The sequence below is a fragment of the Pongo abelii genome, chromosome 9, assembly GCF_028885655.2.
Source record: "Pongo abelii isolate AG06213 chromosome 9, NHGRI_mPonAbe1-v2.0_pri, whole genome shotgun sequence".
In the NCBI taxonomy this organism is placed as follows: Eukaryota; Metazoa; Chordata; class Mammalia; order Primates; family Hominidae; genus Pongo; species Pongo abelii.
The window spans coordinates 90,278,040-90,302,776 of record NC_071994.2 but is presented as its reverse complement, the minus strand read 5'-3'; the positions used below and the strand labels follow the sequence as shown (position 1 = coordinate 90,302,776).

General features: G+C 38.6%; 1 protein-coding gene across 1 annotated transcript in view; it reads left to right on the top strand.

Moving 5' to 3' along the window:
- Window positions 1–24,737, top strand: part of RAB38 (RAB38, member RAS oncogene family) — a 65,745-nt gene that overhangs the window by 13,153 nt on the left and 27,855 nt on the right. Inside the window, exon 2 of the mRNA XM_002822334.4 lies at window positions 12,368–12,648. Coding sequence (XP_002822380.1) covers window positions 12,368–12,648 — 281 coding nt within the window. The remainder of the gene's footprint in view (window positions 1–12,367; window positions 12,649–24,737) is intronic.

The following is a 24,737-nucleotide window of genomic DNA, read 5'->3' as shown; positions in this document are numbered from 1 at the left end:
TAGGGTAAGATTGTACCAGGTAAGTTCTAGGATATATACCTAGGTGACTTGGAAAAATGGTGATTAATTTATATGTTTCTGTCATTGGTTTGATGGGACAAAGTCATGAAAACAGATGAAAGAGTTTCTGAACCACCACCAGACTGTCAGATAGGCTTTTATTAAAAACTGGAAATAACCACCATCACTAGGATGTCAGCCTGACTCTGATTTCAGTATGTGGGTTTCCGCTGAGCTTTCAAAACCAGCATAAGCCATTATGATGTCAGTGTCCTTTTGACCATTGCAGAAATTATAGTTTGATTTTTTTCTTCTAGATTATTGTGCAAGGTCCGTATTTACTGTTGATTATATATTTACTTTATGTTTTCCACACTGTTACTCCCTAGAAATATAGAGAACATGTTGGTGTCACTCTTAGGTCTACTGATTGTTCTATGACCTCAACACATGTATCATTTGGATAGAGTAAATTGATTCCAAGGTAGTATTTCTTAAGAAAATGAGAATGATTATGAAAGCATAATAATCCAGGCTGAAACTTGTTACAACAGATATGCACAATAATGTTAATTTTCTCCTTCAATAACCATCTATTGATTATTTACTGGAAGTTGGATTTGAGTATAGAGTAAGTTCATCAGTATGCAGCACTAATTCACAAATACACGATAAGGCATTTTAGAGGAAGAAGGAGCCTTAATTTGAATTTATTTCCACCATAAAATCTTGAGCTCTTATTGTATCCTAAAGGTGGAGAAATAAGCCTCGGGTTTTGCAATATTGAAACATGGTCAGTCTGCTCTCCAGGATTTTCAGTGCCATGGTTAGAGATCCAAGCATGAATGCACAGCATAATAAGTGTCAGTGGTGTAGAATTTTTAAAATTCTGTGGGTTCATAAAGAAGAGATTCAGTGATTCCAGCTGTCAGGACAGGGAAGTATGCACAAATGTGGTGAAATTTAAGGGCACGTTTGAAGGATGCATAGGATTTTATTGAACAGAGTGGGAGCAGAGATGAGGAGGGAATTCAGGCTTTGGGCACAAAGATGTAAAAAGGCAAGAGAATCTGGAAAGTAAATTAGGATGCATTTTAAAAAGAACAAGTAGTCCAAGGGACTTGGCCATGGAGCACTTTGAAGGAAGTGACAAGAGTTTGAAAAAGTGGTCAGAACCAAAAATGTACTACATTACATGACACATCAATGAAGGTGCATTTTTCTTGGGCATATAAGAGTCACTGAATAGCTAAAACAGCAGAGAGTAATGGTAAGATTTACCTTTTGATAGTGGATTCTAATGGAGATAGAGGTTTTCTTTTCTTTTTTCTAAACTTTTATTATAGATTCAGGGAGATACATAAGCAGGTTTATGACATAGATGTAGGTATATTCCATGATGTTGAGCTTTGGGGTGCAAATGATCCCCTTACTCGGGGAGTGAGCATAGTACCCAATAGTTTTTCAACCTTTGCCCCTTCTTCTCTTCTCACTCTAGTAGTGCCTGGTTTCTGTTGTCATTATCTTCATGTCCATGATTACCTGATGTATAGCTCCCACTTATAAGTGAGGACATGCAGTATTTAGTTTTCTGTTCCTGCATTAATTCACTTAGGGTAATGGCCTCCAGCTACATCTATGTTGCTGCAAAGGATATGATTTTATTCTCTTTTTTTGGCTGCATAATATTCCATGATGAATAGGTACCACGTTGTCTTTAACAAGTCCACCATTGATGGGCACCTAGGTTGATTCCATGTCTTTGCTATTGTCAGTAGTACTGCAATGAACATGTGAGTGCACATGTTTTTGGTAGAATGATTTGCTTTCTTCTGGATATATACAAAAGAATGGGATTGCTGGATTGACTAGTAAGTAGTTCTGTTTTAAGTTCTTTGAGAAATCTCCAAACTGCTTTCCATGATGGCTGAACTGATTTTCATTCCCACTAAAATGGTATATGCATTCCATTTTCTCTGCAGCCTTGCCAATATTTGTTGTTTTTTGACTTTTTAGTGAATGGTAAATCATTCTGACTGGTGTGAGATGGTATCTAATAGTAGTTTTGATTTGCATTTCTCTGGTGTTTAGTGATATGGGATATTTTTTCACGTTTATTGGCTGCTCATATATCTTCTTTTGAGAACTGTCTGTTCATGTTTTTGCCCATTTTTTTAGTGGGGTTGTTTTCTGCTTGTTCAGTTATTTAAATTCCTTATATAGTCTGAATAGTAGACATTTGTTGGATGTGTATTTGGTGAATATTTTCTCCCATTCTGTAGATTGTCTGTTTACTCTGTTGATAGTTTCTTTTGCTGTGCAGAAGCTCTCTAGTTTAATTGGTTCCACTTGTCAATTTTTGTTTTTGTTGCAATTGCTTTTGAGGAATTAGTCATAAATTATTTCCCAAGTCTGATGTCCAGAATGGCGTTTCCTAGGTTTTCTTCTAGGTTTCTTCTAGCTTCAGATCCTACATTTAAATCTTCATTCTATCTTGAATTAATGTTTCTATATGGTGAAAGGTAGGAATCTAGTATCATTCTTCTGCATATGGCTAGGCAGCTATCCTAGCACCACTTATTGAATACGGTGTCCTTTCCCTACTGTTCAGTTTTGTCATCTTTGTTAAAGATGAGATGGCTGTACTTGTGAAGCTTTATTTCTGGTTTCTCTATTCCGTTTCATTGGTCTATGGGTCTGTTTTTGTAATATTACCATGCTGTTTTGGTTACCTTATAGTTTGAAGTTGAGTAATGTGATGCCTTTGGTTTTGTTCTTTTTGCTTAGTATTACTTTGGCTATTGGTCTTTTTTTTTATTCCATAAGAATTTTAGGATAGTTTTTTCTAGTTCTGTGAAAAATGATGTTGGTAGATTGATAGGAATGGCATTGGATGTGTAGATTTTTGGGGGGCAGTGTGGCCATTTTAACAATATTGACTCTTCCAACCTATGAGCTTGGAATGTTTTTTTCTTTGTTTATATCATCTATGATTGTTCTTAGTAGTGTTTCATAGTTCTCCTTGTAGAGATCTTTTACCTTCTTCCTTGGTTAGATGTATTCCTAGGTATTTTATTTTATTTTAATTAATTAATTAATTAATTTTGCTGCTATTGTTAATGGGATTATGTTCTTGATTTGGCTCTTAGCTTGAACATTATTGGTGGATAGAAATGCTATTGATTTTTATACATTGATTTTTGCATCCCAAAATTTTACTGAAGTCATTTATCAGTTCTAGAAGCCTGAAATTTTACTGAAGTCATTTATAGTTCTTGGAGTCATTAGGGCTTTCTATGTATAGAATCATATTGGCCATAAAGAGAGATAGTTTGACTTTTTGTTTTCCTATTTGGATTTTTTTATTTCTTTCTCTTGCCTGATTGCTCTGGCTAGCACTTCCAGTATTATGTTGAATAGGCACAATGAGAATGGGCGTCCTTGTCTTGTTCCAGTTCTCAAGGAGATTGCTTCTACTTTTTGCCTCTTCAGTATCATGTTGACTGTGGATTTGTCATCGATCACTCTTATTATGTTGAGGCATGTTCCTTTGATACCTATTTGCTTGAGGGTTTTTATTATGGAGGGATGCTGGATTTTATCAAAAGCTTTTTCTGAGTCTATTGAGGTGATCATATGGTTTTTGTTTTTAATTCTGTCTATGTATTAAATCACATTTATTGATTTATATATGTTGAACCAACCTTGCATCCTTGCACTATTTGATCATAGTGAATTAACTTTTTCATGTGCTGTTGGATTTGGTTTGCCAGTGTTTTGTTGAGGAATTTTGTGTCTATGTTTATCAGGCATATTGGCCTGTAGTTTTCTTTTTTCATTGTGTCTGTCAGATTTTGGTATCAGGGTGATGCTGGCTTTCTAGAATGAGTTAGGGAGGAGACACTTCTTGATTTTTTGAAAAAGTTTTAGTAGGATTGATACCAAGTCTTTTTTGTATGTCTGGTAGAATTTGGCTCTGAATCCATCTGGCCTGCAACTTTTTGGTTGGTAGGTTTTTTATTGCTCATTCAATTTTAAAAGTCATTATTGGTCTATTCAGGGTTTTAATTCCTTCATGATTCAATCTTGGCAGATTGTGTGTTTCCAGGAATTTATTCATTTCCTCTAAACTTTCTAGTGTGTTTGCAAAGAAGTGTTAGTAACAGTCTCTGATAATCTTTTGTATTTCTATGGGATCAGTTGTAATGTCACCTTTGTCATTTCTGATTGGGCTTATTTGGATCTTCTCCCTTTTTTTCTTTGTTAATTTAGCTTGTTGTCTGTTGATCTTGTTTATTCTTTCAAAGAACCAACATTTGCTTTCATTGATATTTTGTATGTATTTTTTGAGTCTCAATTTCATTGTTCTGCTCTGATTTTAGTGTTTTTTTGTTCTGATGTTAGATTGTCAATTTAAGATCTTTCTAACTTTGTAAAATTAGCCATTTAACACCATAAGCTTTCCTGTTAACAGCATACCAGAGATTTTGGTATGCTATGTCCCTGTTTTTATTTATTTAAAAGATTTTAAAAAAATTATCCTTTATTTTATTGTTTATCCGAAAGTCATTCAAAAGCAAGTTGTTTTCATTTCCATGTAATTGTGTGGTTTTGAGAGATTTTGGTATTGATTTCTATTTTTATTCCACTGTGGTTCAAGAGTATGATTGTATGTTTTCAATTTTTTTCAAATTGATTGAGACTTGCTTCATGTCTGGGCATGTGTTCAATCTTTCTATGTTCTGTGCAAATGAGAAGAATGTTTATTCTGTGGTTGGTGGGTAGAGTATTCCGTAGATGTCTGTTAGGTCCAATCAGTAAATGTCAAATTCAAGTTCAGAATTTCTTTGTTAGTTTTCTGCCTTGATCATTTGTCTGATACTGACAGTGGGATATTGAAGTCCCCCACTATAATTGTGTGGTTGTCTCTGTCTTTTCAGAGGTCTAGAAGTACTTGTTTTATGAATCTGACTACTCCAATGTTGTGTGCATAATATATTTAGGACAGTTAAGTCTTATTGTCGAATTGAGCCCTTTATTATTATGTAATGGCCTTTTTGGTCCTATTTGACTGTTGCCAGTTTAAAGTGTGATTTATCTGACATAGGAATGACAACCTGGGCTCTTTTTTGTTTTCTGTTTGTGTGCTGGATCTTTCTCTAATCCTTTACTTTTAGCCTGTGGGTGTCATTACATGTGAGATGGATCTCTTGAAGATAGCATATGGATGGGTTTTGTTTTTTGTTTCCAACTTGCCATTCTGTGCCTTTTAAGTGGGGAGCTTAGGCCATTTACATTCAAGGTTAATATTTATGTGTGAGGTTTTGATCTTATCACGAAGTTATTCGCTGGTTTGCTTTAAAATATAAGTTTCTATTGTGTGGTTGCTTTATAGGGCCTGTGGGCTCCGTACTGAAGTGTATTTTTGTGGTAGCCAGTATAGTTTTTTCATTGCTATATTTAGAACTCCCATAAAGATTTCTTATAAGGCTTGTCTAGTGATAACAGATTCCCTTAGGACTTACTTGTTTTGAAAGATTTTAAAAATCTCCTTCACTTACGAACTTAGTTTGGTGGGAAATGAATTTTTTTTTTTCTCGAGACAAAGTCTTGCTCTGTCGCCCAGGCTGGAGTGCAGTGGCACAATCTTGGCTCACTGTAACCTCCACCTCCCAGGTTCAAGTGTTTCTCCTGCCTCAGCCTCCCAAGTAGCTGGGACTGCAGGTGTGTGTCACCACACTCAGCTAATTTTTGTATTTTTATTAGAGACGGGATTTCATTATTTTGGCCAGGCTAGTCTTGAACTCCTGACCTCATGATCCGCCTGCCTCAGCCTCCCAAAGTGCTGGGGTTGCAGGCATGAGCCACTGCGCCCAGCTGGGATATGCCATTCTTGATTGGAATTTCTTTTCTTTAAGAATGCTGAAAATAGGCCCCCAGTCTCTTCTGGCTTGTAAAGTTTCTGCTGAGATGTCCACTGTTAGCCAAATGGGGTTTCCTTTTTATGCAATTCGGACATTTTTCTTTAGCTGCCTTTAAGATTTTTTTCTTTAGCATTGATCTTGGACAACGTGGTGACTATATGCCTTAGTGATGTTCATTTTGTATAGTATCTGGCAGGTATTTTCTGGATTTTTTTGTATCTAAATGTCTACCTCTCTAGCAAGGTTAGGGAAATTTTCTTGAATTATCTCCCCAAATATGTATTCCAAGTTTTTAAATTTTTCTTCTCTCTCAGGAATGCCAAAAATTTGTAGGTTTGATCTTTTTACATAATCCCACATTTCTCAAAGTCTTTCTTCATTTAAAAAATATTCTCTTTTTTTATGTATGTCTGACTGGGTTAGTTCACAAGACCAGTTCTCAAGCTCTGAAATGGTTTCTTCTGCTTGGTTCAGTCTGTTGATAAAGCTTTCAATTGTATTTTGAAGTTCTTTAAGTGAGTTGTCCAATTCTAGAAGCTGTGATTTATTACTTTTTAAAATTTATCTCCTCCTTCATTTTCTGGACTGCTTTAGACATTTCTTTTCAATCTTGTATTGGATCTCATTGAGCTTCCTTGCAATCCATGATTTGAATTCTTTATCTGTCACTTCTGAGTCTCTATTTTCATTAGGGACCTTTGCTGGAAAGCTAGTGCAATCATTTGATGGTGTCACTGCATTCATATTTTTCATAGTATCAGGATTTTTGTGCTTGTTCCTTTCCATTTGGAAATTTTGGCACTTCTAATTTTTGTAATTATTTTCATGTTTGTAGGATTTTTTTTTTCTTTATTTCCCTATCATACTATTGCTATTTTTTTCTTTCTTTTTTCCTTTTCCTTTCCCCCACTCCATAGGGTCTTTTGGTTTTGCTTTTGTAGCCTTATGTACTTATTTCTGCAGGTTTTTTATTGGGCTGTGCAGTTTGACCTATAAGTCAGTAGACAGTGCTTATGCATGATAGCAGGCTATGGCCAATGTGGCTAGGTATGTACTTGATCCTTGTTTACTGGCGGAAGCTCTCTGTTGCCTCAGGCAATGGGCTGATTCTTGGAATGCGCAGTGGTCTGAGCTCCCTGCTCAGCCAAGGGGATTGGGGGCCACAATGGGTGGGGCCAGACCAGGTAGGTTCATCTACAGGTCCCCTAATGGCAGGTGCAAGCAACTGTGCTGAGGGAGAATCTGGGGGGCAGCCACCAAGTGTCCAGTTGTGTACCTCGGCATCAAGCTGGGAAATCTCCTCCGCCCCAGCTGCATGGGAAGAGTAGCAGCCTATAAACCCCTAATCCAAGAGAGTAAGTGCTTCAGATGCCTAGAGAGTTGCCTGGATGTAGAGCAGAGAGGCTATCCTTGCACCGCAATCTTTTCACAGGAGGGGTGGGATGGCTCAGGCTGCCAATTCAGGTGAGCTGGTGCTTCTAATGGCTGGAGATTTGCCTGGTCATGGAGCAGAGTGCCTTTTTGCATCATGGTTTATGTTCAGGACAGGTGTGGTGGCTCAGGCTGCTGAGCCAGATGAGCAGGTGCTTTGAATGCCCAGAGATCTGCCCTGGTGTGAAACAGAGTTAGCTTCCCAGCACCAGGCTAACTGCACAGGATGAGTGGTGCAGGTCAGACTACTGCTCCAGGTGAACAGGTCGTCTGAATGCCTGGATATCTGCCTAGCCATGGAGTGGAGAGGGACTTGCTGTACCACGATCTATGTCTGTCATGGGTGGGGCAGCTCAGGCTGCTGGTGCAGGCAAGTGGGTGCTCCAAATGCCTGGATTTCTGCCTGGGAGTAGAGCAGAGAGGGCCCTGCTACACCACAATCTCAGGGGAGCAGGCTGGACACCTGCAGATTGGTTCCAGATTGCCAAGCTGGCCCTAGATACAAGTATTACTGCCCAGTAGAAACTGCAGCTTTATCAGCTCTCCTCCTGTTCCAAGGCTGTGACAGAGGAGAACACAATTCTAGCACCTACTACTGAGGGGCTTTCCACAGTTCTGGCTGTGGAGGCTCCTACGCAGCTCTAGAGTGAGTGCTCTGGTCTCTGGCTAGAGATTAAAATGAATGGTTGCCTTTCTATGCACTTGGATTAAAAATGGCATCCTGATCTTGGTCCTGGGTCTGGGAAAATGTCTGCAGCTGTTCCTCACGTCTTTCCCTCACAATGTCTCCAAGAAACTCCACAAGTTAGCTCTAGGGCTTGGGAGAAACAAAGTGCTTTCCCTTGGCATGCTTTGCTGGGATCCCCAAAGGAAAGGCAAGTCACAGAGGGAGGCTTTCTGCCTCTCTCACGTACCTGAGATTCTCTCACTTTTATTAGCTGAATGCCATCAAAGGGGCTGTTTGCCCATGTTCCCCTTCCTGGGATTTGGGGTGTCCTTCAATTTGGGTTGTCCTGGTGGATTCCCATTTTCCTTCTTGATATAAAGCCCACACAGTTGGTCTTTATGCACTATCTTGCTATTTCCATGTGGCTGAGGCATGCTAAAAGGCTCTAATCTACTGTCTTGGGGGAAGAAAAGAAATAGCAGTTTTAAGACTAGGTCATACACTAACATCACTTAGAGATGGCTTAAAAATACAAATTCCTGATCTCTGCACAAAAACAACACAATAATGAATCTCTGAGAAGTGCAACCCAACTAGGGATGGGTATTTCTTAGGTGCCAGAGGTGATTTCTTATGCTGCCAGAATGGCAACTGCCTGAAGACTTGTGCTTACATTTATGTTTATATTTGGGGAGAGAGACATTGATGAGAGCCTAGATACTGAGATCCCCGTTTAGGGAGCTGCCAGGGGTCCAGGTGAGGAGCAACGAGGGGCTGAGGTGGAGCAGGAGCGGTGCTGGGGGAGAGGAGGGGTAGAGACAAGGGCTACCTCTGAAGTAGAAGTGTTAGTTGGATACTGGAGCCTCTTTGGTTGAAGGAGTGAGGAGGGAGTTAGAAGATGACTTGAAGTAAAAATACTGCTAGATATACATTTTAGCTGTGATGCTTGTGTGTATTTTTAGCTGAGTCTATGACACCAAGTGGACCATTTCAGGCTGTTGGAACAGAGGGCCAAAGTTTAATCTAAGGCAAGAGGAAGGGGCCTTTGAGATCAGCCACACCAAGTTCATTTTATAGATAAGAAAACTGAGTCTCAGGGAGAGAAATACATGTTTCTGAGCCTGTTCTGGTAACCAGTAAGTAAAATTAAGACCATGTCTTCTGACTTTTCAAGTTGGTGTCTTCTGCTGTAAGATTATCTAAATAGTTCCTGCAGCCATTATATTAACTTTTGTGATTTGGTTGATTGCTTCCCCATTTAACACCCTTCGTAGCTGAAAGCTGAATCATGAGCCACATCTACACTGCTATGAAGTGTGTGTTTAAGAGCATTGGGGACCTATGTGGAAGTGGATTATTTTCAGTGCAGTAATCCAGTGTGACAAAACTTAGTTTAGAAATTCCTCCTGGGCAAAAACTGTATTTCCAGCACAAACTATAGTGCTTTAGCCACATTAGCTATTCCATAAGTGTGTGTTGAATAAGTGATCTAAAACCAAGGAAAGTTTTTGAATTATAGTCATTTTTAAAAAAGTAAATTTAACTATGATGAATTCATCAGGTCTCTACTTTGCCCAAAAGTCGGCACTCACTCTGAGTCACATGGTTCTCATTCTTTGAATAAGAAAGAGCAAAGAGGACTGTCAGGTGACAAAGGAAGGAAAAAATGTGAGTGCTAGAAATGCTCTGATCTAAGTGTGACCTCTTGCTGGAATGCCAAAAATATAAACTTTCCAAGTGGCCTGGCTCAGTGACCTGAACATATAAACATCTTTTCTTTCTAGAAACAAGCTGTCTTCTTCTTATTTCTGATCTGACACACATACATTCACAAACTCAAACACACACATATATATACACACACACACACACACACATATATTTTCCTTTTTGATTCTCTATGAAGGTATAGCCTATGTATTGCTTTTTGTATGGTCTTAAAATAACTCTTTATCATATATTTAAAGTGCAAAATCTTTATTCTTCAGGACCGCCTTATTCTACTATGAAAACCTCTGGACAAGCAGATTATTGAATAACCCATGACTTTGCTCTTCATCTGATTATATCCTTGAAAGAGATCATAAGACATCCTTTAAAAGCCTAAAGGCCTTGGAAGTTCTGAATAATCACAGAAGGCTTTTTTCCCGTTTTTCTGAAATGTCATGGCCACCCTGGGCAGTATCAAAGGAGATCACTGTTTGCACCAGGAATTTAAAAAGAAAAAAAGAAATTTAAAACTTATTTGGGAAAACTAAAAGTTCCTCTGTGGCTTATGTGTCATGTGGATAGTATTTTGCCCCTTTCCTTCATTGACTAGACAACTGTGGGATAAAAAAATTCATCTCTGGTATAACCCAAGTAAGAAATACTGTAAGATTGTCATGTGCTGGCTGTGACAAAATACTCTTTTTTTCCAGTGATACTTGCTTGTGCACACAGGCTCACACACTGGGACCAGAGCCCTCGACCTTCGTTCATTTTCACTAAGTGTTTAGGGAGCCTTCTCTTACAATTTCAATGCTACTACCAATGTAAATATAACCATCTACAAAACAGCTTGCTAACTTGAATCAAAACTTACCATTATAAAGTTTTTAGCTCAAAATTAAGGGTAAAGTGTTCTTCTTAGAGATATGTTAACCTATATTTTCCTAGATACATCCCAGTTTTAGCATTTTACCCTTTCCAAGAAAAGTCGACTTGTTAAATACACACTTTGTTTTAATTTATATAACTTTATAAGACTCTTAACATAAATAAATTCCCAAATCAGAATAAAAAGGCTTTGTCTGGTCACATAATTCTGGGGTTTTGACTTCAGGAAATACAAGTCTTCATTAGCTCCTGTCTTCAGCAACCATTAATAGACAGAATTAGAAGTAGTAGGATTTTGTTCATTTTTGTTATTCAGCTGAAATACTTGTAATTTTTTTGTCACAAACTCTGATCTGAAACTCTGATTTCAGAACTTGTGCCATATTGTCTTTCATGTTACTTAACATGCTGCCAAAAGAGAAGGAAAACTCAAGTATAAGGTACTATACTGGGTGCTTTGCATATATTAATTCACTTCATCCACATGGCAACACTCTGCAGTACGTATTATTATTACCAATTTGCAGATAAGGAAGAATAAACTTAGAGTGCTTAAGAAACTTGACAATATTCAATCAGAACATTAAGCATCAGAGCAAAATTGATTCCAGCTGATTCTAATTCTAAAACCAATCCTTATCCTAAACAACAACAACAACAACAACAACAACAAAACTTATTTAGTGTTTTGCTGTAGGAGAGCTTTTCTTATTCAATAGGTTGTAGAGTGTTTAAGGGTAGAGACTATCTAGTTTACTGTTACATCCTGAGCAAGAGTCCAGAAACTGGCATCAATATAATAGATGTCCAATAAATATCTGTTCAGTCAAATTCAATGGGATGATCCTCTGGTCCTGGTATCTAAGCCTGCAGAAGAGAGAGTACAAGCCTATAATTTAGTAGTTGAGAGTATTTAATGTTGGTAAAAGACTGTGAGCTCTAGATTCAAACAGCTCAGGTTTGAATTATGATTTCTTAAGCTTACTATCTGTATGATTTGAGAATGTTACTTAGACTAAGTCTCAATTTTCTCACTTTAAAATGGGGGTAATAATTGCACCTTAATGATCACTTATGTAAATCACATTTCTCATGGTTAGTAAACATGAATGAATGATAGCTAGTATTATAACCTTTAATTGGACTAGATGGTGGATCACTTTTAAACAAACTCCATAATTTTGTTATTTATTATGTTTATTGTTTAGAATCTTTCTTCCCATTAAAATGTAATCTCCATGGTGGCAGGGATTGTTATGTTTTAATCAGAGTATCCCAAATATTTAGAACAGTGTTGCCCAATCGAATGTTCTATACTGATGGAAATGTTTCATTACTGGCATAGTCTAATACAGTAGGCACTAGCGACATGCAGTTACTGAACACTTGAAATGTAGCTAGCTAGGGTGACAGAATACTTGAATTAAAAATTTTGTTTAGTTTTTGTTCATTTAATTTAATTAGCCATATGTGGCTACTGGAATACTATATTTGCATAGGTCTAGAATATTACATGGTACACAGAAATTTCTCAGTACATATTTGTTAAATGAATGAATTCCCTTCTGAACTCAAAAATCAAGAACAAAGCTGCATGATTGCATATTTAGTTCATTCTTTAAAGATTATCAATAAAGATGAAGCACTTTACTGATTGACTTGCTCATCTTGGAGGCTTCATGAAGTTCTAATATGATTCAGTTTGCAATTTTAATACATTTTTATTTTTATTTCTTTTTGGTGTCAGGCCAAGAAAGATTTGGAAACATGACGAGGGTCTATTACCGAGAAGCTATGGGTGCATTTATTGTCTTCGATGTCACCAGGCCAGCCACATTTGAAGCAGTAGCAAAGTGGAAAAATGATTTGGACTCCAAGTTAAGTCTCCCTAATGGCAAACCAGTTTCAGTGGTTTTGTTGGCCAACAAATGTGACCAGGGGAAGGATGTGCTCATGAACAATGGCCTCAAGATGGACCAGTTCTGCAAGGAGCACGGTTTCGTAGGATGGTTCGAAACATCAGCAAAGGTAATGTGACTTTAAATAATAAGCTTAATATAAGCAAGGTTCACAAAGAAAATGGCACATAATCATCACCATCGTCATAATGATAATAATATGTTTGTTTAGTGATTTATGGTTTTCAAATTGCTCTAAGCTCTTTCTCATCTCAGTGCAATGAGTAGGTAAGGCAGGAATTATTATCTACAATTTAAGATCATTGTGGCAAGAGGAGCAAAGCAACTTGTACAAGGTTACAATAGTAATAGATGATAACTGTTTGCTTTTTGAGGTCTTACTATGAGCCAGGCATATTTTGCATGCATTTTCCTATTTAGTCCTCACCACAACTTTATTAGGTGAGTATGGTTTTATAGTAAAGGCCTTATTCATGTGTTAGTTAATTTACACAATCAATATTTAATATGTTCACCTGTACATCAGGAATTGTGCTTGCTCCTAGGAAAGAAAAGATGGCAAACACTACATTGGGCATACCGGAATAGTGGGGTAACAGAGAATAGACAGCAAGCACAAATGTGAAGAACACAGCATAGCTTGGCCATGCTGTTTCCCCTGGATGGCAGAAAAGTGGCAGGAGGTGGAGCTGAGGCAGGGCTGGAAGATGAAGGACCCTGTATGGTGTGATGAGGATAATATACTTCTCATTGTTCCCTCATGTTGCCATCTGATATGTCAGGTGCCTGGCTTTTGTTCTACTCTCTTTTTGTTTTTGCCTGTATTTTAAAAATCTCAGTATCACAGGAGAAAAAAAAAAAAAACTTTCATGGCAAAATTTGAAAATCCATAAAAAACCGTAACTAAAATTTTAAAAGAATAACCATTTTTGCTGTATTTTCTGATTTTTGTGTGTGTGCATATAATTACATTATTAGGATTGCATTTTACATGGTTTTATATCATGATTTTTCCACTTTTATTCAAATATTAAATGTTTGTAGAGCACAGGTACTGCGCTAGTTTTTGGGATTCAGCTGTGAATAAGATAGCCATGGGCTCCGTACTTATGGAGTTCACACTTTGGCCTTATAGTGAACATTTGTGCACCTCATTAGCAAATGGTTTGAAAATATTGCTGGAATGGTCATCATTCCAATAGGCTGAGGAGGAACCTCTAATAGGTTTTCTGCTGGAAAGTAGAATGGTCCAGTTTGCCTTGGAGAAACTATAGGAAGACGGATTGGAGGGCGGTGGACCAGGAGACACAGTGGCATGGTAGTTACCATGTTCTATGGGAACATAATGAGACCTTAAGCTGGAGTAGTGGCTATAGATAGGAAAGAAAACCTGGATTTGAGAATACCACCAAATTACAAAGACCAGCACAATTAAGCAAGCACTTGGATTGGAGACGATGGAGAGGAAGAAAAGGGCAGTGGTGCCACTTTTTCTGTCACAGTGGGATGTTCTTTTGTTTGAACCATTCCTGGAGAGCCTTGATGCCTGTCTCCTTGCTCTTCTGTCACTAGCTTTTATGTTTGGAAAGTTGTTATTGCTCAGTTGCCAGAGTTCTTGTCTTCCTTGTGAGGCCCGAGTGTGCCAGTGTGCTTTTCCCTTTCATTCTATTTAAAATTTTGATTTCCCCTGTTTCTTGGGATTCTTCCTTTGGTTCAGGATACATTCCCCATCATTTTATATTTCTTGACTCTCATTGAACCTCTTTAGTTTATGTGGTTGAAGGATTTCTTGCTGTGAGGGGAGACAGCACAACTGAAAGGTACCATTAAGTTACAGAAATTTAACAAGCATGGTATCTTTTTGTAGTCTATTTTCTTTTTCTTTTTTTTTTTTTTGAGACAGAGTCTTGCTCTGTTGCCCAGGCTGGAGCGCAATGGCGCGGTCTCAGCTCACTGCAAGCTCCTCCCCCCAGATTCAAGTGATTCTCCTGCCTCAGCCTCCTGAGTAGCTGGGACTACAGGCACCCGCCACCACACCCAGCTATTTTTTTTGTATTTTTAGTACAGATGGGGTTTCACCGTGTTAGCCAGGATGGTCTCGATCTCCTGACCTCGTGATCCACCCGCCTCAGCCTCCCAAAGTGCTGGGATTACAGGCGTGAGCCACTGCACCTGGCCGTCTATTTTCTTTTTTGAATGTTAGCTGTTTTTTTTTTTTTTTAAATTCCAAAATGTGGGTAAATTCACTTATTTTCATTTCCTTTTAGCGTCACACTCAATTTCACTGCAAAGTTCCTGAGTATTCCTTCAAATTGCTTTCTTTCAAAAAATGTCACTCTCAGCTCAGAAGCCTCCAGGCACAAGGGAGAAAGAGTAGGACTTTGAGAACTCCTTTTCTCTGTTGATTACATTACATTGTAAGTGCAAACTAGGCTGAATGACCCGTATTTACATGGGGAGAGGAGTCTTCTGTTATTCATTCATTCATTCAATCAATAAATATTATCAAATACCTATTACATGCCAGACAAATGTTCTGGGCACTGAGAATGTAGAAACTTATGAAGCAGATAAAACCTTGCCTTCATGGATAAAAACAACAATAAAACATAAATAAAATATACAGTGTGTGATAATTATTAAGTGCTAATAAGAAGAAAGGGAAAAAAGAAAGGAAGAGGCCTGTGAATCTATAGGGAAGCTTGAAATTACCTGTGAGTCAAAAGACCTTCTGAAGACATTTTTCACCTCACTCTGACATTCCTTGCTCAACCACTATAGTGTTAAACTGCCTGATTAAGGATACAATGTTTAGTACCTTTAGGACTGGCTGACCCACCTTACTTAGGTACTGGATTTCTAATCCTCCAAATCCCTCTAAGTGTGAACTTTGAAGAGAAGCTTTGTACGGTGTTGGGGAGGGGGGGACATGAGATTTCACAAGCTAATATAATCAAGAGAGTACAAGGCCTTACTGTAAAATATAGAAGGCACGTTCAACATCTCTTTTCCTTCTATACATAATGCTATTGAGGTTGTCCTTCTGAATGTCTTAACGAAAACGGCTTGCCTGTGCCAGGTTAGTATTCAAAGTCAACACTTAGAAGCTCAGAAACAATCCTGCAGCATTGACAAACTGGAATGTCAAACTTTTTAAAAATTCTTTTAAAAGATCTCTGATAAAGTTCTGCTAACTTTCTGACTATAGTATTACAACATTTACAAAACTGAGGCCTAGATTAAACTGTCTGCCTGAAGCAGAGATGGTAAATTTTGGGGATAGCTATGAATTCCTTCCTTCATTTTGAGATCAGAGAACATTTCCCACAGGTACCCTTCTTTTAGACAGTCAGTCTTCTAAAAATTAGAGTCCCTTTGAGTGACGACATAATGTCTGGTGATAAATACCTGATTTCCTTTCTTCACATTGCTGAAACTTCTGAGTCAAACTTCTGGCTTTGTCCCCATGGGCACATCCAGCAGAAATCCTTCAGGTATCATCATCAGCTTTGACATCTCTGCAGTTGAAACTTGCAGGATTTTAGATGAGTTAGTCATTGAAACCAGCCTCCATCTTACCACTGACCCCACTGCTGAGGGAAATTTACCCTCTTGCTCTTCAGTCCTATGGAGTAACTTTCCATGAGAGTTTTCATGACTAATGCTGTTGCTGGAGCAATCACGGTAGCCCCTGCTGGCAAGTGAATTAAGAGAGAAAAAATAAAAATTAAATACATGTTGGTGTCTCTGGTTTTTCACATTATCTCTTCCAATATTAAAACCAAAGGAAAGAAAATAGTCTTTTCTGAGTCATATTCTTTGGGTTTTAACCTTTGCATTCTTTTGCTTTCTTGGCTGTATTTCCTTGAATTCTCTCTGTGGATTCTCTAGGTGATGTATAATTGGGGTAATCATGTGTCCCATTTTGCCCCCCAAATTCCTGGTTTATACCTGCTGTTCCAGCATAATTATTAATAATACCTTCATTTTTAATTTGTAATTTAAATTTACATGGTCACCCTGTAGATCATGAGCTCAACTTATTTTACTCTCTACATCATACTTTAGCTCTAATAATGGATATTTTAGTATTCCTGTGCCCATATCCCATTTTTATAATCTGCTTTGGCAGATCTGTTTCTTTAGGGTAAAGACCCTGCCCTTCTCTTGTTAGTATATCTTCAGGGCCCATTTCAGAGGCTGACTGGGTTCTGCTACCTGCTGAACAAATTACCTGATACATTCTTGGTGCCCATTGCTTGAATCTCCATCAGTTGCTGTTTTTGAATTCACTCTCTAATCACACCCACTCACCTTCTAGAGCTACTGTGAACATTAAGAGATAATGTGGCTGGGTGCGGTGGCTCACGCCTGTAATCCCAGCACTTTGGGAGGCCGAGGCAAGCGGATCATGAAGTCAGGAGTTCGAGACCAGCCTGGCCAACATGGTGAAACCCTGTCTCTACTAAAAATACAAAAATTAGCCGGGCTGGCAGCGGGCACCTGTTAATCCCAGCTACTCAGGAGGCTGAGGCAGGAGAATCGCTTGAACCTGGGAGGCGGAGGTTGCAGTGACCCGAGATCACGCCATTGCTCACCAGCCTGGGCGACAAGAACAAAACTCCATCCCCTGTGACAAAAAAAATAAAAAAAAAGAGATAAATAATGTATGTGGGGCCCAGATGCATAATATCTGTTCCCACCACACGTAGACACACACTTTGCACACCCTACACCATTCCTACTGTCTCTACCCACAGCCCATACGCCGATCTAGCTGTGATGCACACAACAGCCATACTCTGCTGAAGAGGTCTGTTTTTGTGTCTTAGCCCTTTCCAGCCTGCTCCATTCTGCTCACTTAATGGAGTGGATGAGGTGTGGCTATGCTCAGAAATACACCACCACAAACACTAGTGTAGGTGGGAAAGAATGGAGCAAGTTGTACCTATGCAATAGAGGGGACAAAAGTCAAACTCACAGAAAGAACCTCCAGTGCCTCCAGCTCTTGCTCCCCTACCCCAGTCCTACTCCTGACAGATATCCTTGTTTCTTTCTATGCTATTTGTAGTGACTTTTTGGACCCACCCTCTCTCCCAGAATGTTCTAAGAGCAACAGGTGCCCTGGGAAGAAGCTTTCTTATGTTAAATTATACTCAATTTTTGCCTCTTCTTTGAAGCTAAAAATAAAAATGTTAATGTGTATCCTTCTGCTGAGAAAAGGCATATATCCAATACTGTTCTCTATAAGATGGTATTAGTTTCTTTTAGGGAGAGGAATGGATGTTTCACAGTGTAGTGGATATTTCTCGTGTTGTTTGGCTTTCTAACAACTGTTAAATACATTTGCTATCTTTGGGGAATTTCTAGCCGTAGGAAGCTCACCTCTCCAGGAAGAACTCATGGAACTTTCTTTTTTTGCTTCCTTTGCAGCTAGGCACAGGCAGATGAACTAGATTCCACCAATTGTAGGTTGTAGGCATCCATCTCCAAATAATTTAGATGAAGTTATAAGATATACCTCCACTGACTTAATTTGTCACGGCACATTTAACCCTGTATTTTTAGCTGATCTGATTTGAGCTCGTTATACTTAGGGACATAAAGGGCGGGCCCGATTTGAAATCTAAAACCAGAGCAAACTTAGAATCATAATATACAGGAAATGATGCCTGTGTTTAATAGTGATTTCACATAATGTCCACCAGTCTGTAGTACAACTATTTGAATCATCACTTCTGACAGATTATTGATGCCCTACATGAAGAATGAAAATTGTTTTCTGAAGTTGGGAATAGGTGAAGTGTAGGAGTCTCAAATTCAAGCTAGTTATCTATTTAAGGATCAATATAAATTAATAACAATATTTTATCTTCAGCTAATCGATTCTCTAGAGGTTCCCTACATCAATGCTTATAATTTACTAGACAATCTGAGATCCAACCGTGACTAAGATACTGTATAATAGAATAGAAATGAATGATCAGAGGCTATAACCATAGTTTAGTTTGTAGAAGGCAGGGTGTTGTATATGTCATTCTATTCTGCATGGTTCATATTTTCACTACTTAGAGCTCAGATCTTTCCTGTTTCATGTTTGGACAATCATAATAACCTGACTCCAGACTTTGCTCAAAGTAGTGTTTTGCATGCTGTTAAAAACTTAACCTGCTCAAGGGATGACTTTGATTTTGTCACTGCCTAGTTCAAGAATCTTCTGATTTAAATTTAGACAAACTATGATCGGTGGGCCAAATATGGCCTGCCCTGTATCGTAAATAAAGTTTTGTTGGAACTCAGCTGTGCTTATTGGTTTACATGTTATCAATGGCTGCTTTTATATTACAACTACAAAGTTAAACAGTTGTAACAGAGACCTTATAGCCTGCAAAACTTCAATTATTTACCATCTGACCCTTTATGCTTCAAAGTTTACCACTGATGTCTCAAAATAAGAATAGCTTCTCTTTAGTGAACCACTGTTCTAGTGGCTTTACATACATTTTAGCTTATCCTTGAAATAATCTTGTACAGTAAGTACTGTTACTTTTTCTGTTCACAGATGAAGCAATTAAAGTTTAAATTAGAGAATGACTAGTTAAAGATCTCATTGTGGTATGTAAAAGAGTCAGGATTTCAAGTTAGATGTGCTGACAGAACAGCTTAGCCACCCAGCCACCACATTGCACTACCGTATAACCTTTTCTAGTCTGACCTTATATAACAACTATTTATTGAGCAATTGATACATGGTAGACCAGGGACTGTGATAGATAAATGAGTAAAATGTGATCCTGATCTCTAGGAGTTTAAAGTCTAATGACAGATATACAGATGTGTAAATACGTCTTCCAAGAAATGTGACAAAATGAAGCAATTCACATGGAATTGTTGGGTGAGTTGGATAAGGGAAAGGCCTTTTCTCACATGTACTTTTCGTCTAGCCATTGTAAGAACTACCTATCTTTTTCTCATTTTTCTGCTTTTGTCCATGATGGTCACGCTGTATGGGATTTATAATGCAGTGGACATTCTTTGTCTGTATTTCATTTTGCCCAACAAAGTCCAGCTCTGGATGTGAGAGAAGAAACATAGAAAAATATCGTGGCTTTAGTAGTAAGGAGTCTTTAGAACTCAAATTAGAATCCCTGATTCTGATACTCTGCCCCCAACAAATAATTCTTGCTCTGGCTAAGTATTAACTCTTTCTTCAGGAATTGCCTGACTCCAACACATTTTTCTACAGATACCTATGGAAAAGGACTTAAGCAATTCATGACACCATGGGCTGGCTGTAAAAGAGGATCCATGCTTCAGTGCACAGGATGCTCCAAGAATCTCTTGAAATTATGTGTGCAACTTTAATTATTTGTAGAGAGGGCGATCATTTATTGCATACTAACAACCTTCCAGGCATTTCACAGCTATTATCACTAATTTCTACAATAATGAAGCATTATCCCCATTTTCCATGTAGAAGAGTTGTGGTATGATTAAGGGACTTGCTCAAAGCCATGCAGCCTTGTGTCATGATTCTGACCCCTAGCTGTCTGGTCAAAGCCCACATTTTCCATGATCTGCGAAAGTGCTTCCATGCTTCTCAGCAGTCTTTCTCAGATTCAGAATTCCTTGTGACCCTAGAGCTGAGTCTAGTTGAGGAAAGTCCTGTTTTTCTGAGGTCAGAAGGATGCAGTCACTCAGAGAGCTATCTATACCGTGGCCTCATCTGTCTAGGCAAGGACCATCCATCAGAAGAGAGGGCTGAACTGTACTATATGAGCTGGGCTGGCATATATCTATCTCCTAGGTAGTACCAGGCATGTCGGTTGGACAGAGGACACCTCTTGAGGAAACCTGTAGAGGCCATATGATTTATGAGGGTAGGAAGGTAGGAGAGGAACACAGACTTGTAAAATCTGTAGAATTTCCAAAGGCAGAGAAGGAAGGAGAAAGGTATTCTAGGCAGAGGAAACAGCATGTGAAAGGCACGGAGTTGAGAAATAACAGAAAATGCTGACAATGCTGAGGTTCAATGAGGCTGAAGTATAAGGTGGAGGGGAAACAGAGAGCAAAGTTTTGCAGTGTGTCAAACCATGTCCATTAGCATAAACCCTTCCCGCTGAGAATCCTAATGGACTGTGGAAGTCTGAACTCAAAGATTCAACAGTTTCTTAGTAATGTCCAAAAATCAAAGGATGACCATATTTGATTTTTATTAAAAGACAAATGCCAACTAAATAACAACTCTTACGAAATTCGTGCCTTTTCCTTAGAAAATTTGGCAAATCCTAATATAAGGCGTAGGGTTTTTCAACCTCAGCACTATTGCATTTGGGGCCAAATAATTCTTAGCTGGGATTGGGAGGGAAGAGTGTGTATACTGTGCAAGGTAGGATATTTAGAATCATCCCTTGTTTCTACCCACTTAAGATCAGTAGCACCTAACACCCCAATCAGTTGTGATACTCAAACATATCTCCAGACATTGCCAAATGTCCTCTGGTTGGAGGGGCAAAATCACTCCCCACTGAGACCACAATTAAACCGTCATCAAAAAATTTGTCTTGTGCCCAGTTGGTTCTGCTGTTTTCTAGGGGGTAGGGACAGAGTCAAGTCTGCCTTGATTCTATCTGAGAAAAAAGAATCCTTGTAGGCCTGTTTCCATGAGTCTGTGGGAGGAAGAAAACATCTAGAAAGTAAGGCGTGTTATCTTTGAGCCTGGATCTTTCCTCCTGGATCTCTATCTCTAGCCATGGACTTGTTTCTAAAACTTCAGACTTCCATATTCTTCTGAATCTCTACTTGGCTATCATTCAGAGAACTCCTCAAACCCAACATATCTGAAACGGAATTCATCAGCTTTTCTGGAAATATAATTATCCAATTTGGAGACCTACATCCACACAGACACTCAAGCTGGACACCATATAACCAGGTCACACATTCTTTAGAAACCCCTCATTCTTGAGCACAGAAGACCCCAATAGTGAGATTTTTTTTCTGCTTCTCCAAGCCTATCTCTACTCCTTCCATTTATTCTATGGTTGTGTTAAACTGTATCAAGTCCCCCATCACACCTTGGTATTTCCCCTGCCTGGAACATGCTTCCTAGCTTTATGCACCTGTCTCTCACTCTTCCTTCAGGACTTGGCTCTAGCATTACCTGTTACAGTCTCTCCTATACCTTACCATGCTATGTTAAGATGATTTCCTTATGGGGCTGGCCCCTGCACTGCATTGTGAATCCTCCTGGTCATTACCCAGCACAATGGCTTGTGTGCAGAGAGTAATCACTTGGTCAGTGTTTATTGGATGGAAAAGAATATTTTGATGCACTGCCTTTTAAGGAATCTTTCAAAAGATTATTTTATTCTATTATTCTTGGCCCTGCCCGTGCGGGGTATTTATGTCCTTAGATAACTGTGTAGAAGCAGAAAAATTAATTTACTGCTGTAGTTCCCAGGAGGACTCCACATTATGTAACTCCTTTCATCCAGAAAGCTCTTTAGAAACTGCACAGGAGGGAGATTGTAGTGCCCTGCAGTGTGGATGGAGAAGTAAAGAAGAAAAATGAAGGTGAGGGAAGCTGCACCCCCTACCTTAATGCCTTGCCTTGGGCCCTTGACTGAGATTTGCAAATTCTTTGCTTGGCAGTGCCACATAACATTCCATAAGAATCTAACATTAGCTTGTGCACTGAATTATGCAAGTCATTCCTCCTTCACACTCCAGGACCAGAATATAGCAATTTTCTTCACTGAAATTCTTATAATCCTGTTTTACATGTATCTCTCATTTGAGTTTTAGCTACTGTCATTTGAGCCACCTGCAATGGCTGTCAAATTTGTCTTTTTTACTAAGAAAGAAACAGAATTCTGGAGAGGATTTTCGATTATTTTCATTGGTGAGACCAGGCCTAGACTTCAGATCCAGTCTAGCACTCTATCTATTCCATGACAGTGATTCTTGTAAAAGTTGTGCATCAGGGACATGTAAGGAGCTTGGTAAGATTGCAGGTGCCTTGGCCCTATTCTCAGAGAAGTCTAGAGGGGCTTAGAATATATGTTTTTGGAAAACACTCGTTTGGTGATTTTGACTTGCACCCTGGTTAAGATGCATTGTGTTGTAATTTGTTAACTCATTTATTCGTTCATTTATTCATTCTCCAAGTATTCTTTGAATACCTACTACATACTCTAGTAGGCAGTTTGCTAAACACTGGGGCACTGATAATACAGGACACAGTTTCTTACTAGGTTTAACTCCCGGAAGACACCCAAATAAACAAATATTTACAATACAGTATGAAGTTTCAGATAATTTGATGGCTTTTACAAGAGCAGTGAGAGCAGCTGAAGAAAAAGCTGTTACCTTCACCTGTGAGTGATGCAGCTTCTTTGGTGTTTAATCTGGGTTGCCAAGAGTAAGAGAGGCCTCAAAGGAAGACTGAAGGGAAGCACTGAGAACTCCTTTTTAATGGATATTGTGCAGCGTGGCATTACGAACCCACCTTTAGGAATTCCTGGGTATTTCATTTTTAGAAAGCAAAAACAAGCTTCTCATCATTTTTCTAAGATATCTAATCAAGAACGTGTTGTTACTGCCGAGTTACCTGTCATTATCAGTCATCATAAAATTGTCAAAACAAGACCACAAGAATCTTAATATTAAGAATAATAGGCCGGGAGCAGTGGCTCACGCCTGTAATCCCAGCACTTTGGGAGGCTGAGGTGGGCGGATCATGAGGTCAGGCGATCAAGACCATCCTGGCTAACATGGTGAAACCCCGTCTCTACTAAAAATACAAAAAAAATTAGCCGGGCACGGTGGCGGGCGCCTGTAGTCCCAGCTGCTCGGAAGGCTGAGGAAGGAGAATGGCGTGAACCTGGGAGGTGGAGCTTGCAGTGAGCCGAAATCGCGCCATTGCACTCCAGCCTGGGCCAACAGAGTGAGACTCTGCCTCAGAAAAAATAAATAAATAAATAAATAAAAATAATAATAATAATAATAATAATTGTATGTATAAAATGCATGTTTAACAGGTCTTGTGATAAGTGCTTTATTTATTTCATTTACTTCTCACAATCTCTTATGAAATAGGTGCTATTACTATGCCCATATTGTATTTTAAGGAGCTGAGACTTAAAGAAGTTGAACAATTTACCGAATATCCTATGGTTAGCAGGTGACAGAGTCAAAATTAGAACCCAACTATCTCTATTCAAATCTCTTCTTCCCTATTTTTTCTTTTTACTTCTCTGTGTCTAAATGATAGTCTTATATTGCTATTTCTTGATTTATTAGATTTCTACATACTCATGAATAATTTGCTTTTCTAGATGAGAATTTAATTTTCTTACCTACTTCCCCGACTTCCCCATCTTTTCAGTAAAATTCTATCACTACTTTTGATTGAATCATGACAAAAATAGTGGTTTATATCATTAGATATGAAAATATTATTCACTCACATAATTTGCTGTCTGTGCTTATTTTCAATGAATATTCCTTAATGTTTTAAAAAATTTCCATTATATTGTTTATTCTGTTGAGACTGGTTTTGTCTTGGAGATCTCCATCCCAGAATCCTCTACTTTCCTTATGCAATTTTTTTTTGAATGCTCTGTAGAGCCAGCACACGGCTGTAATCCTGGGACTTCGCTTTGACATTCTTGTGTGTGGGATTGCCTGCTCCCTGGATTCCAATTATTTGTCCTGTTTTGTTGGAACATAGCCTCCTGCTACTGCTTAGGAAAAGCTGAATGACATTTCTGGGTATTTGATATCTCCAGATATGTATTTTCTAACCCTCACACAATTTTAACTCTCTAGATGGGTATAGATTCCTCAGTTTAAAATAATTTCCCCTTATAACTTGAAGGCATTGCTTCAGTGTAACATAGCATTTAGCATTACTCTTCAGAAGTCTCATACCATTCTCATTCTTAAAGCTTTGTGCATAAGCTGTTTTCTTTTGTCTGGTAGTTTTTAGAATCATCTCTTTACCCCTGGTAATCCGAAAGTCCACAATCCTGTGCTCTATATAAACCTTTGTTCATTTATTGTTCTGGGCCCTTTGTAAGCTCTTTCAACTTACAAACTCATGTTCTGAAAAATGTTATTTCTTTGATAATTTTCTTCCCATTGTTTTCTGTGTTCTTTCTTTATGAAACTAGTTTGGTGTAACCTGAGCTAAGT